At 51.2% G+C, this 15,239-nt stretch overlaps 1 protein-coding gene across 2 annotated transcripts in view; it reads right to left on the reverse strand.

The window, feature by feature from the left end:
* Positions 1–15,239, reverse strand: part of SEMA3G (semaphorin 3G) — an 81,843-nt gene that overhangs the window by 11,770 nt on the left and 54,834 nt on the right. For both annotated transcript variants that reach the window (XM_030570508.1, XM_030570509.1), the window contains exons 5-10: positions 9,490–9,580; positions 8,833–8,949; positions 8,118–8,260; positions 2,060–2,174; positions 1,462–1,531; positions 214–358 (exon numbers count right to left, since the gene is read on the reverse strand). In XM_030570508.1, coding sequence (XP_030426368.1) covers positions 214–358; positions 1,462–1,531; positions 2,060–2,174; positions 8,118–8,260; positions 8,833–8,949; positions 9,490–9,580 — 681 coding nt within the window. The remainder of the gene's footprint in view (positions 1–213; positions 359–1,461; positions 1,532–2,059; positions 2,175–8,117; positions 8,261–8,832; positions 8,950–9,489; positions 9,581–15,239) is intronic.

Here is a 15,239-nt window from a genome sequence, read left to right on the forward strand (position 1 = left end):
GACAAAGCCACCACCCCTTGCTGATGCCAAATGGCAGCCCACCCCCACCAGCGGGGGAAATTAACCAGTCTTGGCACAGAGGGTGAAGCGAGATGGGGTTAATAATGGAAATACCAGGCCCTGGAGCGACTGTTCGTATCATGAGCTCTCTGAAAAGATCATTTTATGAATCTTCTCCAGACACCTTCAAAAACAAAGGTGTGAACCACTTACAACTCCTGGCCTGGGGTAGGGCATCTTGCCCTCATACGCTGCCCACTGGTGATCCGGGCCATCCTTATGGGCAAAGGGCCCATTGAAAACTTCCCAAATGTCTGCCATGTGGTACACGCAGATGGCAAAGCCTTGGAAGACGTTGCTGAAATGAGAGGAATTGGTCCAGGGTGAGGATCCATTGTTAGCAACACACACATGGCTAGCAAACCCTTCCTATTAACGGTGCTGGGGACCTGCGCAAGAGATGGGTGTATTGAAGAGGGATAGAATTACCAAACCAGACACCAAATCCAAAAGCTAACTGCAAATCCACAGGCAACAACCTGCCCAATGAGACAGGCCTGTGATCAGATCACAGTATAAATCCCCAGAAGACAACGTGCTGAATTCAAACTAAGGCGGCCACCATAAAAAGTATAAACATTCGAAACAATAAATATCATGAACGTTACAGGTTAAAAGAAGTGAATCCTAGCTATTACAAAGGCTGGAAAAGGTCAATTAAAGTAACAAGCTAAAGAAATCAAGTGCCTTTATACAAACCCAAACCAAGGCATGGAATGTTCACATTAGACATCCCAATAACAACTTTATCTCTGACCCCAAGACCTAGTGACCAAGAGGCGTGGTTTTGCCATTTTCAGGTTACAGAAAGACTGCTTTAAGAGATTAAAAGATTTGCTTTGAGACATTAAGTATTAATATTTTAACTGTATCTGTCTTGCTCCATATTATGTAAATCACCCTCTTGAAGGCCTGTTGTACATGGATCTGCCCAGCACTGTCCATTTTGAGTCTCAGATTATGCGGACATTGCACCAAGGACCCTATTTGGTATCTACTATTGATCCATAACTATAACGTATCTATCTGTAGGACCTCCAAGAGCTACAGCTATTTATACATGTTTACACCCAAACCAACCCAGTGCATTTGCATTATTCATCATCCTTATGCAGCTGACCTCTTCTACCATTGCACAGTTACTAGACAAACTATCTCTTCTCATTTAGATTATACGCATATTGGAGGGGGACTTTCTTTTGCCACTCTGTTCAGTGCCTAGCCCACTGGGCTGGGATCCTCTTGGCCCTCCACAATATAAATAATAAACAATAATAATACTGAGCAGCATGGGGGAAAGGGTGGGGATTGGTGGTGTTGGAATGGCTGATGTTAATTTTCAAGTGACAGGAGAAGACCTTATGTTCATTATAGAGGGTGAGAGGAGCTGTGAGTTGTTACCTGATGGTGCTGAAGAGGGCATAGATCTCAGGGCTCTTCCCATCTTTGGTCCTCAGCAAGAAGATGTCCTCTATGGAAGAGAAGACTGGTCACCCAGTATATCAAACTACCCCCTTACGCAGCACCCCACACCCCACCCATCTACTCCTTGATGCTTTCAGCATCTTGCTGGCTTGTCAAGAGTTGAGTCCCAAGGAATACAGCAGCCTATCCCCCAGCCAGTTCCAATCAATAATTCTGCCCCCCACCTCCACCTGCTGGGGGTTGGATGGGTGGAACAGAGTGAGGCAAGCCCCCCACCAAGATTCTCCCAAAGAGGCAAAGGCCAAGCTGGAGAGCATCTCTGGACTCCACGGTATCCCAGAGGCAAACAGCTGGATCCCATTCTTGTCACCAGAGGCCCCAGGTCAGCAGCCCATCCCCATTCAGCAGAGCACTTGCGCCCAACTTCTAGCACAGACTGAACATTCAGGGCTTTCTCCTTCCACCCACTCCTGCCTAGTGGCCAAGTGAACAGTCCCCTGACCACACACATATCAGACGTCCCCGATCCCAGAGCCCCACAGCCAGAGAGCGTACAAGCAGTTGCTCCTCTTACCCAGTTCATCAAAGTAGGTGTCTATCCCATCAGGCCCTGGGACGGAGCACACCAGACGGGCTTTGTTGAAGGTGCTCCATTTGTTGACCAGCACCCGCTGGCCTCCTGCATCATTCTGGAAGGAGAAGGGACATCACTGCACACACCTGGAAGCAGCCTGATAAAAGGTTATCTTAGAGACAATGAGCTTAGGAGGTATGAGCCACATGAGCAGCCCCAGAGCTAGTTTCTCTAGAGGGGACAAGGTCATGGTACCTTGACAGAGACAATGGGAGATGGAGGATACTGCTTGACCTTCAGCTCAAATGGGATTATTGCACGCCAGGCCAGGGAAACACTGCTCCACCCCCAGCAACGACCCTCTCCCCAGAGCAGTGACTAGAATCAGGGCCGAAGGAAAGCACTGTTGCCTGGGGGAAAGGAGGACCAAGCTGAGATCCATGGAGTACCAAAAATCAATGACCACTTTGGCTGCATACTTCTAAAGTCAGGGTCCCAGAAATGGAGCCACAGATAGTTGGCTGCAAAAATGTGACCCTAAGTGACTTGCCAAAGACCACACAGTGAGTTAGTGGCAGATCTGGGAACTGATCCCATATGGGCCAATTCCCAGTCTGGAATTTTAACCCCCACACCATCCTTTCTCCTTTTCCAGGCCAAAGCCTTCCGTAGCCCCTCCCCTTGGCTGAGACACAGGGGATACAGCACCAATGGGAGAAGCTTCCTATTCCCTAGAAAGGAACAGAAGCAGATTATGAGTAACAGGTGTAAATCCTGAGTCACTTAATGGAGCAGCTCTGGATTGACCCAAGTGGAGCTGAGATCAGAATCTGGTCCTCCCTGGAGTCTTTCCATTAATGGTTATAAACATAACCAATGCAAAGGAAAATGAACATCACTGGGGCACTGGGCAGAACTTGCATTCAGCCGGAGTTCTGAGCTTTCCCTGTTAGGGAACCAGGGATTCATTAAACCACTTCTGCCCAGCCTGCTTGGCACAGTTAGAAGGGAAGTGCCTGCTTCTTAAGGAAAGGGCTGGTGTGTAGAAGTGGAAGATACAGATTCTAGGCCCTGCTCCGACTTCTTGCCCCTCATGAATCCCAGCCTGGCCTGAGTTTATCCACTGGCCTGTGCCCGATGGACATTCCCCTCACCAAGCACAGCATGTGGCCTCTGATTCAGCACCCTGAGATTGTTTCTGGGATCCCCTATCAGTCCATCCCTCGAGCCAGCTCCCTGTCCAAGATCACATGCTGCCACTGGGCACATGCAGAGGGGTGAATTTTGTATCTCGGGGGCATATGAGGTGTATGCAAGTTCACGGCTAGTAATCCTGACTCTGGGTAATGTGTATATAATATATCTTCCTACTGTATTTTCCACTGCATGCATCTGATGAAGTGTGCTGTAGCCCGCAAAAGCTTATGCTCTAATACATTTGTTAGTCTCTAAGGTGCCACAAGTACTCCTGTTCTTTTTGCTCATACAGACTAATACAGCAACTCTGAAACCTGTCACACAGCACTGGGCAAACTGAACCCACAGCCCAATCCTTACCTGCAGGTCCTGGCTATTCTGGCCTAAGACCCTATACCATTCTGTCAGTGCACTTTAATCCTGCCCTGCAGCCCCGCTGCTATTCCAGCCCTGGCTCCCCCGCCACAGCTCTGCCAATGCCTCTCCAGCCTGGCCTGCCACCCCCTGCTATTCCAGTGCTGGGCTCTCACACTGCTCTGCTGATGCCCCTCAGTCCTGCCCAGAAAACCCTTCCTCCTGGAAGTCTGACCCCAGGCCTGTCCTGTGCACAACCAATCTAATGACCAGACAAACTGAGAATTGGCCACCAAATAATTTCAACTGGGTTTACGTCGTAAGGTCAAATCCTCGGCCCAAGCTAAATCCTCTTTGTGACACTCCAGCTGTACAAAGGGGCCTTGAAGCTGCACTCAGAGGGTAGCTGGGGATTGCCCTGTAGTACAGGAATTCCTCGTGGCCCAAGACAGGGTAGCCAGTTGTAGGTACTATGGTAATAGGAGTTCTGTAAGGACCTAAGATAGGAACAATCCACTGTCCATCTAGTGACATAAGTTAGAGCAGCTGTGGGGCACCTCTAACTTGTGTCAGGAGCCAGTTCTGCCCTAGCACTGGAGGAGGCTGAGACGTAGCTCAGAGACACAATTACTTTACCCCACACTCAGCTGCACTGAATGTTAGCCCATCACTGAGCCCTAGGTCTGCAGGACAAGGCCAGAGCACTAACCCACTAGGCCAATTTGTTAGCCAGTGCAGATGACCTTTTGCACACGTGCATGTGTATTTTTCGTGTGTCCAAGGCATCATAGGAAATATATAGTCAGTCAGTTCTTGTGCCCACTCCAGCCTCTTGCCCAAACAAAGAATCCCACTCCAGGCAGGAACTGATTTGTCCAATAAATAACCTCTTTGTTCCTGTGTCTCAGGGTTTCTTTCTGGGGTTAGAGCAGGAGCAGAGAATTCACAGCTGACAGCGTTGCTCTGTTTGGATGGAGAGCTGCACCCTCTCCTCCAGTCCACACTGCCCATGGCCTGTTCCAAAGCAGCTGCTTCCACGTTGAGCAACTGCTGATGCTGCTGGCCAACAGATGTTTCTCTTCACCTCCCCGGGATCTCTGGGGCCTGCTAACTTGTGCTTGTGAATGACAGGGCCGGGAATTAAGCCACTGCCCTCCAGGTGTTGTAGCAATTCCATCACAGTGCCTTCCTCAGAGCCCACACTCTGCTCCGGCCCCTGATTACTAACAGGCTTCCAAAGGTTGGAAAGGAAGGGCAGGGCAGATTTCATCCCGCTGGGGCTGGTGAGGGCAGAGAATTCACAAATTCCAGCTCCTCTTCAACAAAGTGCTTCTGACACTGATAATGGCAGTATACAAGACTAATCACAGCCCACAGAGCTGACCCCAAAACAAGTATGTGGATAGCGCAGGGAGACGGCAGCTCAGCTAATGGTCTCTGGGACTGAGACTCCCTTACCAGTAGGGACTGGCAAAGCCAAGGATGGGTTTAATTTTGTGAAACTCCGCTGGTCAAGTTTGGTGGCTTGGATCCAGATTCATCCACGGGAGTTTGGATAAGTGGTTCCAGGTTTGGCCCATCTTCATCCCTGGTGTTGCATGAAGGCCAGTGGCCACAAGGACTAGTGACATGTAGCAGTGAAATGCATCCATCTATATGTTGATTTTGCTATGTCACCGAAGCTGTGAATGCAACAGGTGGGCAGTCTCACGGGGTAGAGAGCTGTATGGCTTGACATCTTCCTTCCCCTGAACCACTCGAGCGAACCTATCCAAACAGCACGCTGCAATTTCAGAGGTGGGGTGGGGGAGGGACAGCTGAACTTCAATGTTCCATATGGAGGGCAGGGAGGGAGACCGCGGTCACGCTCCATGTGTGTTACAGCTCAGCCAATCGCACAGCTAATATGCATTCAGGGACGGGCCCTCCACTGAGATGGAACATGCATTCATCCTGCATATGCAAGTAGGAAGCCCCTGGCTGGAAGTGCCTGATCTAGCTTTTATTTCCTTCTGCCAAATCCAGAGCAGGACTGTGCACAATTCTCACCACCAGCAACGGAAGAAGGAAACAATGTCCACCTGGAAGGTTTCACACAGATCCCAAAATATCCAAATCCCCCATCAAGGAAGAAATCTGTCCTTTCCCCCCTTCCCCCACAACAAAGATTCCTGGGAAAAGTCTTACCATGAAAATTGAAGATTTTCACCAAGTTAAATTTGGGAACAGTCACCATTTCTGGAGGGTAGAGAGAAGTCAAGAGGTGAAATGTTGCCACTTTCAGAACACAAGCTGCATTCCCTAGGGACTAAGCAAACTATGACCCAGGATGGAATCTGCAAATCCTCACATGGAAGCGATGCCATGCAGGCTACCTGAGACAGAGTGAGACTCAGAACCAGCAAAGCTGAGCCACCAAGCAAAACAAGAGAAGAGTATAAAGAATCAGAGGGTAACTGTGTTAGCCTGGATCTGTAAAAAGCGACAAAGAGTCCTGGGTCCACAAAAGCTTATGCTCCAATACATCTGTTAGTCTATCAGGTGCCACAGGACTCTTTGTCGAATATAAAAAAGAGACTCAAAATCTCAAACTCTCACAGGATGGGAAAACCATTGCTAACCAGCTCTACTGAGCACAGGAACACAACATGAATAAACTTGAAAATTGTTTCCTGTCCTGAAAGAGGACAAAAGGTCATAATCTCATAAATTTTCATGAACTGATAATCCAAAAAGAATTTCAGATCAGGACAGTGGGTCAATGAAAATGTTTAATTTTGATCATTCCATTTCAAATTCAACCTTCTTAAAATGCTTTAAACTTTTTTTAGTATAAATTAACAAAAAATTCAATATTCAAAATTGTTTAAAATCAGAAGATAAAATTTCTCACTTAGAAATGGTCAAAAACGGGACATTTCAACAATTAAAAAAAAATTGAATCAGGAGTTTCTCTTCAAAGCAGACTCTTGTGAACAGCTTCGGTTTCAAGGAATCGACATTTTCCAGAAACAACAAACACTTTTGTCTGAAAGTTCTCAACCAACTCTAATTCTCAACCACTTGTGACCAGACTTCCTCAGAGATGACCGAAAATCTTTTGCATCAATCACCACAGTCCATCAAAAGAAGAGCAGGACTTCACGCCACAGAGCTGTGAGTTGAACTTTCCGAATGGTCACGATGGTATGCGGGCTCACTGTGCCCTCCAGGTCTGCAGCCCACTCCAGGCAGAGTTCAAGAGAGTGCTGAAGTGGCCCACAGCTCTGAGAGGCAGGCTACCTGAGATGGAGTGGGATTCAGAACCAGCACAGATGAGCCACCAGGCAAAACAAGCTGCAGCAGATGGAGAATGACCTCAGGATGGCTCTGGCTAGTTGCAGTCAACGGGGACCCTCTCACTGCACCAACTCGGGCCATATGATGCCACCCAGGACCTACCTATTCACACAGTCCCACTGAACTCACCAAGCAAGGCATTACTCAGTGGGAATGTCAGAATCTGGCCCTTTATCATGCTTGCTGTTGCTGTTCCAACCCAATTAAAGTCACTATAGTTTAAATTTGAGGCATGATGAATTAATTGAAATCTGGGAGACAAAATCATGGTTGGGGTGAAGGATGGGATCACTGTGAAGCAAGACGGTGACCAGGAAGAGGCTCAGGGTCTCTGATTTATGAAGAATGAAAGAAAAGGGGAAGTAGAAATGGCCGGGAAACAGAGTTTCCACTTGAAATGTCAGCTTCAATCCTAGGGTGACCAGATGTCCCAATTTTATAGGGGCACTCCCAATTTTTGGGTCTTTTTCTTATATAGGCTCCTATTACCCCACCACACCCGTCCCGATTTTTCACATTCCTCATGTTTCTCGCCAAAGACTTCAGTGGGATTTTTGTGCCAACCACATTGAAGAGAATCATGAAGCAGAATTCTCCTAGCCTTGGCTGGAAAAGAGTCATTCTCAGCCTTGAGAGATTTATGTGACACTCAAGCACCAGGTGATATGGAGTGTGAGGCCTTGACTGAAGTGCTTAGAAAACACTGCAGGTGACTTTGGTCCTCTCACTCCTGAAACCCAAATGGAAGGAGAAAGCAGCTTTTTATTTCACAGCTAAGTCTGAAAGAGCCAGCGCCAAAGTCCATTGAAATCAGGGAGGAAGTGTCATGGGCTTTGGATCAGCTGCTCAAGACCTGCACTTTGGTGGTTAGGAATTTAGGAGACCTGGTTCAGTTCCCAGCTCTGCTACAGACTTCCTGTGAAACCTTAGGCAAGTCACTTCATCTCTAGGTCTTGGTTGCTCATCTGTAAAATGGGGATAATAGTCAAATTGTTTTCGGAACAAAGCTATTTACAGGAGAATGGGGGCAAATAGGAGTGAGGAGATTCCCCCATAGCCCCCTCATTAACCCCTGAAGACCCAGTAATGCTACTGGGGGGTCCCACCACCCAAAACTCATCAGAACAGTCACTCCAACGTCAGCACACATCCTCTCCCATGACCTCACCACACATATTCGCCCAACGCGGCTGAAGATGGCGTGGCCTTTGCCATCCGACTCCACTGCCTTTTCCGTGAAGAAGAAATAGACCTTGTCATTGTCCCGGTCGTCATTGTCTGGGATCAAGTAGGCGGCCACAAACTTTGGGTCTGCGTGAGAGAGAACCCAGAGCAGAGCTAGAGCATACATGGAAGAAACACGAAGGGCAGCACCCAGCCCAGCACCGCTCCAAATGGCGCAGGCCCTGGGAGAGACTCCTCTGCGAGCGTGGCTGCCTGTAGACTCCCACGTCCTGGCTGCAGAAGCAAGGAGGAAGCCCACAGCCAATCCTGTCAGACAGGTGTTCTCAAACTCGCCGGAATATGGGCCACATCTTAGTAGGCCATTGTACCATCGGCCAGTTCTGCCCTTCTCAATTCACCATTGGGCAGGCTCCTGCCATGCCTCCCCTCCCATTGGCCACTGCCCAAGCCACACCCTCCCTTCCCATTCACCATCTACCAGACCAATGACCCCCTAGCCTGATCATGCATACTGTGGCCTTCTGCACAGACCTACAGTGAGCACTGCATGGTGGGGGTGGGTGGCATCCAGGGATTGTATTAAAAAGGAAGGTGGTTGCAATTTGCTCCATTTAATACCAATTAGACATGACTTCAAGCTCTAGGGGTTTTGCCAAAGTGCCCCCACCCCCAGGCAAAGTCAGAGAATGTGCTTTTACCATTCAGCAGGCGCTGATCCATCTCAGTGCGTAGAGATGAGCGGGACCCCATGCTGCGGAAGATCACCGAGTCACGACCCAGGAAGTCTGCGGTGAGGCCTGTGTACAGCTCCCCTCCTGGGAAAACAGCCCCACAGAGAAAATAAAACCCTACAGCATGGCCCTGTGGACTGCAAACCCATCTCGGAAAAGGAGGGCAGCAACCTTGCAAAGGGGTTGGGCTATCTATATGCTGTGGAAAGTCTATGGCCTGATCCAGGTTAGAGTCCCTGAGAGAGGAAAGACCTTGATCTGGATTTCTGTGCCCACCTGGAATGGACTCTGTGGACTCTGGAAACATGGACCTCAGATACTGGCTCTAGCCAGGGAAGAATCCTGAAATAGATTTCTAACTGGTTATAAATTACTCCAGGCCCAACTATGCTGACCAAGAGTATCATGTCTCATCCAGGCTGGCAGCTGTCAAACCCCACTGTTCCTAATACCACTGCAGTTGATGATCTTCCATAATAATTTCTCTCCAGTCTGTGCTTTAGCAGCAGGGAGCCAACTGACCTGAGATCTCGGGTTTACGAGGGCTCCTGTCAAGGCAGCTCAACCCTAAGCAATGGTCAGTTGTAAAGGGTCGAGTCTTTTGCTGACCAGCAGGACACTTACCAGTGAAGGTGCTTGCAAAGGCCCTGGTGGGCTCATGCGGACACTTGCCCCGCCCATTCTGCACGCTCATGGGTTGCAAGCTGAACACGTGCTGGGAAGAAGAAGGGCACGTGATACAGGGTGAGGCGAGACAGAGATGCCACCAGGCTGCCTAGAACACAAGCTGGGTCAGAGATCTCAGTTGGAGTCTAGGGGGTTCTTGTAACTGTGTCTAGGAGCCTGCAGCTTGTCTATGTGAGAGTAAGATACACACTGGAAGGGATGGGATAAGGTGTGTGCAACACCGACACCAACACAGACTTACTATGATTGCTCTGAATTTGGCCCCATGGGTCTAGTTCTGGGCAGCTGAAGGAGTGGTCTTGGCCCTTGCAGCCTGGGCATTCTACATCTCCCAACATCCCTGCATGGCATCAGAGGATGCTGGGCATCTGACAGAGCTGTATGCCAGAATCTGGGGGTGCCCCTCCCACCAACACAGCACTGGGAGGGGGGAGGCTCTGCAGCTGAAGCCTTTCTGGCTCTCCTCCTTAGAGTTTAGTCATTTTCAATGAGATGTGAGGAAGAGCCACAGGAAAGGCACAGCTTCAACTCAGTGGGAGAATCGGTCTAGAATAAATGCAGAGAAAACTCTGCCAAAAGAAAACCACAATCTTTTAGAACAGGGGTCCTCTAACTTCATTGCACCGTGATCCCTTTCTGACAAAGGACAGTTACCTGTTCCGTAACTGGTGTTCTTCGAGATGTGTTGCTCCTGTCTATTCCACAGTAGGTGTGTGTGCTTGCCACGTGCACCGGTGCCGGAAGTTTTTCCCTTAGCAGTACCTGTACTGGGGGAGCACCACTGCGACCCTTGGAGTGACGCCTCTATAGCATGCTATAAGGGGAGCCGTGTGCTCCCCCCACCCTCAGTTCCTTCTTGCCGGACCAACTCCAACACAGAGGAAGGAGAGCGGGGTGTGGAATAGACACGAGCAACACATCTCGAAGAACGCCAGTGACGGAACAGGTAACTGTCCTTTCTTCTTCGAGTGATTGCTCATGTGTATTCCACAGTAGGTCTGATGGAGGTGGGTAGGAGTTCACAGATTCCCTGTCCCTACCGAAACCAGCATCATCCCTGGCGTGGGAGACAATCGCATAGTGCGATGTAAATGTGTGTACTAAGGACCAGGTAGCGGCTCTACAGATGTCCTGGATAGGGACATGGGCCGCAAAGGCAGTTGACAAGGCCTGAGCCCTTGTCAAGTAAGCCCTAATGATAGGTGGTCCAGGAACCCCTGCTAGGTTGTAGCATGTGTGGATGCTCAGTGTAATCCACCGGGAAAGCCTCTGGGTGGAGATGGCTTGGCCTCTCATGTGCTCGGCTGAAGCAACAGAGTTGTGAGGACCTGCGGAACGGCTTAGTCCGATCCAGATAGAATGCGAGCACCCTGCACACATTGAGCGTATGGAGGCAACGTTCCTCGTTAGAGGCATGAAGTTTGGGGCAGAGGACAGGCAGGAAGATGTCCTGGCCCATGTGAAAGGCGGAGACCACCTTAGGGAGGAATGCAGGGCATGGGCGGAGCTGCACCTTGTCCTTGTGAAAGACCATGTAGGGGGGGTCGCAGGTGTGGGCCCTGAGCTCCAAGACCCACCAGGCTGATGTGAAAGCCACAAGGAAGGCTACCTTCCATGAAAGATGAGACCATGAGCATGTGGCCAGTGGTTTGAACAGGGGCCCTGTGAGATGGGATAACACCAAGTTTAGATCCCATTGAGTAACCGGGGTTCTAGCATAAGGAAAGGACCAGTCAAGGTGTGGGAGAAAACTGAGCAGCCCTGGACCAGCGGATGGAATGACAAAATAGCCGCCAGGTGCACCTTGACGAAGGAAGGCGCCAGGCCCTGAGTTCTAAGGTGAAGGAAGTACTCAGGGATAAGTAGGAGCGGGGCAGCCGTTGAGGAAGCATCCCGCTCGCCCGCCCACCTGGCCTCATCCGAAGTCTGGCGTAGTGGACCACATATGTGCACGTCGCCATGTGGCTTAGGAGCTGCAGCATGCCCTGGCCATGGTGACAGGGAACTCCGTGGCTGAGGCTATAAGCCCCTTCAGAGTCTGGAACCTGCCCAGGTGAAGGGAAGTTGTGGCCTTGGAGGCATCCAGGAAAGCGCCTATGAATTCTATGCGCTGCATCGGAACCAATGTTGACTTAGTCTCGTTCACTATGAGGCCTAGGTTGGCAAACGTAGCCAAGAGCAGATCCACGTGGTTCTGTACCTGGGGCCGCGAGCTGCCCTTGAGTAGCCAGTCGTCGAGGTAGGGGAATATCTGTACCCCTCGGCATCTGAGGTAGGCCGCTACTACTGCCATAAACTTTGTGAACACCCTGGGTGCGGTGGACAGGCCAAAAGGGAGGACCATAAATAGGTAGTAGTCCTGTCCCACTAGGAAACAGAGGAAGCATCTGTGCTCCTTGAATATATGGACATGGAAGTATGCGTCCTGAAGGTCCAGGGCCGCATACCAATCTCCAGGGTCCAGAGAGGGTATGATATGTGCCAGAGATACCATGCAGAACCGGCATTTCACCATGACCCAATTGAGGTCTTGCAAATCTAGGATGGACCTGAGCCCCCCTTTTGCCTTGGGGATCAGGAAGTAATGGGAGTAAAACCCTTTCCCCCAGAACTCCTACGGAACCTTTTCCACAGCTCCCAAACTAAGGAGCCGACCCACTTCCTGTTGTAGCAGGGGTAGATGTGATGGGTCCCCCCTGCCATCCGAGGGAGGGGGTTGGGAGGGTGGGGAAGAGACAAATTGCAGTGTGTAACCCTGGGAAATGGTGTTGAGGACCCATCGGTCTGATGTTATTCAGGACCATTCCGCAAGAAACACAGACAAGTGGTTGCTGAAGGCAACTTTATTGGTAGAAGAGTCCTCTCGGGGCCACCCGGGTACCCTCCTGCAACTAGGCAAAAATGCCTCTTGCCCTGCTGCTTGCCCCTGGAGGGCCCAGGTTGCAGGGCAGAGCGAGACTGCCTCTGAGGTCGCCTGTTTTGGACCTCTTGTAGGCGGGTTTGTATCTCAGCTTGGGCACCGGGACGGAGGTTTGTGACTTAGGTTTTTCCTTGGGCGGAACGTAGAGCCCGAGGGTTTGAAGGGTAATACATGAGTCCTTCATGCCATGGAGCCTCACATCTGTTTGTTCTGCGAACAGGTCCTTTCCATCAAAGGGAAGATCCTGTATCACAGACTGCGCCTCCACAGAGAGCCCTGACAGCAGAAGACATGATACCCTGCGCATAGATACAGCCGTGTTAGCTGCATCCGACGCTAGCCTCACCCAATTTTCTCTTGACGCTTCTGAGAAGACGGAGTCTTTCTCTGCTTCTTCGACGGGGAGCGTTGCCAGCCACCGGAAGGTGCCAGAAGATCGCCGTGCACCGAAGATGAAGTGCCCGGTGCTGATTCTGCTCAGTGTACTGGGGTTAGAGCCAATGCCGACTCCATGAGAAGGGCCCGAAGTCTAATGTCTCTCTCTTTTATCGTTCTGGGTTTAAAGGACATGCAACTCTTACAGCGGTCACTGATGTGACATTCGCTCAGGCAGCAGAGACAGTCGGTGTGTGGGTCACTTCTGGGCATCCAACGCCTGCAAGACTCACACGATTTAAACCCTGGGGCCCGGGGCATGCCCCAGCCCGAACACTAACTAACTAACTAACTAAACTGGAACTTTTATTGAACTAACCAATACAGGTTCTACTAACAACGAAACGAGTTCTGGGACGAGCCACAGCAAAGCTGAAACAGATAGTTCCGATGCACCGTCACTGGCGGCAAGAAGGAACTGAGGGTAGGGAAAATGCTCAGGTCCCTTTATAGCGCACTATAGAGGCGCCACTCCAAGGGTTGCAGCAGCGCTCCCCCTACGGGTACTGCTAAGGGAAAAACTTCCGGCACCGGTGCATGTGGCGAGCACACACACTTACTGTGGAATATACATGAGCAATCACTCGAAGAAGAACAAAAATTACTACATGGAGGGGAACTGAAGCCTGAGTCCGCCCCGGGCAGGGGGGGCCAGAGCCAAAGCCCAAGCCCCACCATCTGAGGTGTGGGGGCCAAAGCCATAGCCCAAGGGTATCAGCCACAGGCCAGGGGCCTGTAACCCTGAACCCTGCCACCAAGGGCTGAAATCCTCAGGCTTGGGCTTTGGCCCAAGGTGGTGGGGCTTGGGCTTGGGCCCTGGGCCCCAGCAAGTCTAACGTCAGCCCTGGTGATGCCATTAAAATGGGGTCCCAGCCCACCATTTGAGAACTGCGCTTTAGAACAAAATTCTCCTGCCATGCGCCCAGCTCCGTGCCCTGGGCCCCTTGGCAGTGGGGCATAGGAGGCTGAAATAGCTCACACGGTGAGGGCCAGATCCCCAGTTGGCATCCATCAGCTCTGCTGTGGAACTCTGCCAATTGACACCAGCTGAGGATCTGACCTCAGGTGTCCAGCATCCTATTTACCCCTCTCCCTAGGTCCCTGTCTATGGCACATTGATGTATGGAAAGCTTTGACGTCCGGCCCAGCTCACAGAGAGTTTCAATAACCAGGCTGGTGCAAGTGAGGAGGCTTGCAGATCTGTCCCCACCCTATCGCCCTTGCACAGCTGACATGCTGTGCAGCTTTTGGCATCTGCTGTCTGCCTCGCCCCTGACTTGGTGGCACAAAGCAGCCTCTTCACACAGCCTGGATCTCTGCTAGGCAGCCGTGGCTCAATGCCCCCACCCAAGCTCAGCCACACCATGGAGCAGAGCCATGCTGAGGCCCTACCAAATGGCTGCAGGGGTTCTGCAGCACGAGGAACAAGGCCCCGATTGTGTCCCACTGCCTGGTGTGAGAGGGGACACAGGGACGGGACCATCCCAGGCAACCATAGATGGCTATGCTGAAAGGGCTCTTTCTCCTCCACACTCAATAAAAGAGGCTCAAAGCCTGTGAGGAAGAAGGGGGTCATAGGGAGGCCATGCTGATTAAGAGATGGGGTCCTGGACATGGAAAGAAATGCCATACAGGGAGCTGGCCAGGGAGAGGGAGTGGGAGCAAGGTGGATGGATCCATGTGGCAATTCAGCCTTGCTCAGAGGTGGGGAAGAGATATGTGCTGCTCACTCTGCATGGGGCAGCGGAGGTTCCTGGGTCTTCCCTGGGGCACGTGGTGGGTTGTTTGCATGGCTCCCCTTGCTGGGCACGAGGCTGGCATTGCGTGGGACCACTGTTGTGCATGGATTCCCTCTACAGTGCAGAGTGGCCGTATGCCATCTGCTCATCCCTCTGCCGTCCAGGTGGTTTGCTCCAAGGAGGGCAGGTGCCATCTGCATCCCCTGGGAGGCAGGTGGTTTACTCCATGCAAAGCAGGCATCACCCACCAACTCTCTCGCGAGGCTCACCTATTCATGCTCCATTTTGGCCATCTGCCTCTCCCACGCCCCCTTTCAGGATTGTCTTTTCCTCCTTCCTTCCCATTCCTGGCTCCTTTTCAATCTGCTTCTTCCCCATTTCTCTCCCCTGCCATTGGACCTAGTGCTGAGGGGCCTGTGCCTCCATGAAGCATAAAGAGAAGAAGCCCAATGGGAAAGGGAGTTAGGCTGGACTTGGGGTTGGAGGGGAATCTGGCATCGCAGCTGGAATCAGCCTCATGGCCCATCAGAACATATCCCCACTCCAGCCCTTCCCAGGACATTGCGCAGGCTGGATCAGGCCAAGAGATGGGC

The sequence above is a fragment of the Gopherus evgoodei genome, chromosome 7 (assembly GCF_007399415.2).
Source record: "Gopherus evgoodei ecotype Sinaloan lineage chromosome 7, rGopEvg1_v1.p, whole genome shotgun sequence".
In the NCBI taxonomy this organism is placed as follows: Eukaryota; Metazoa; Chordata; order Testudines; family Testudinidae; genus Gopherus; species Gopherus evgoodei.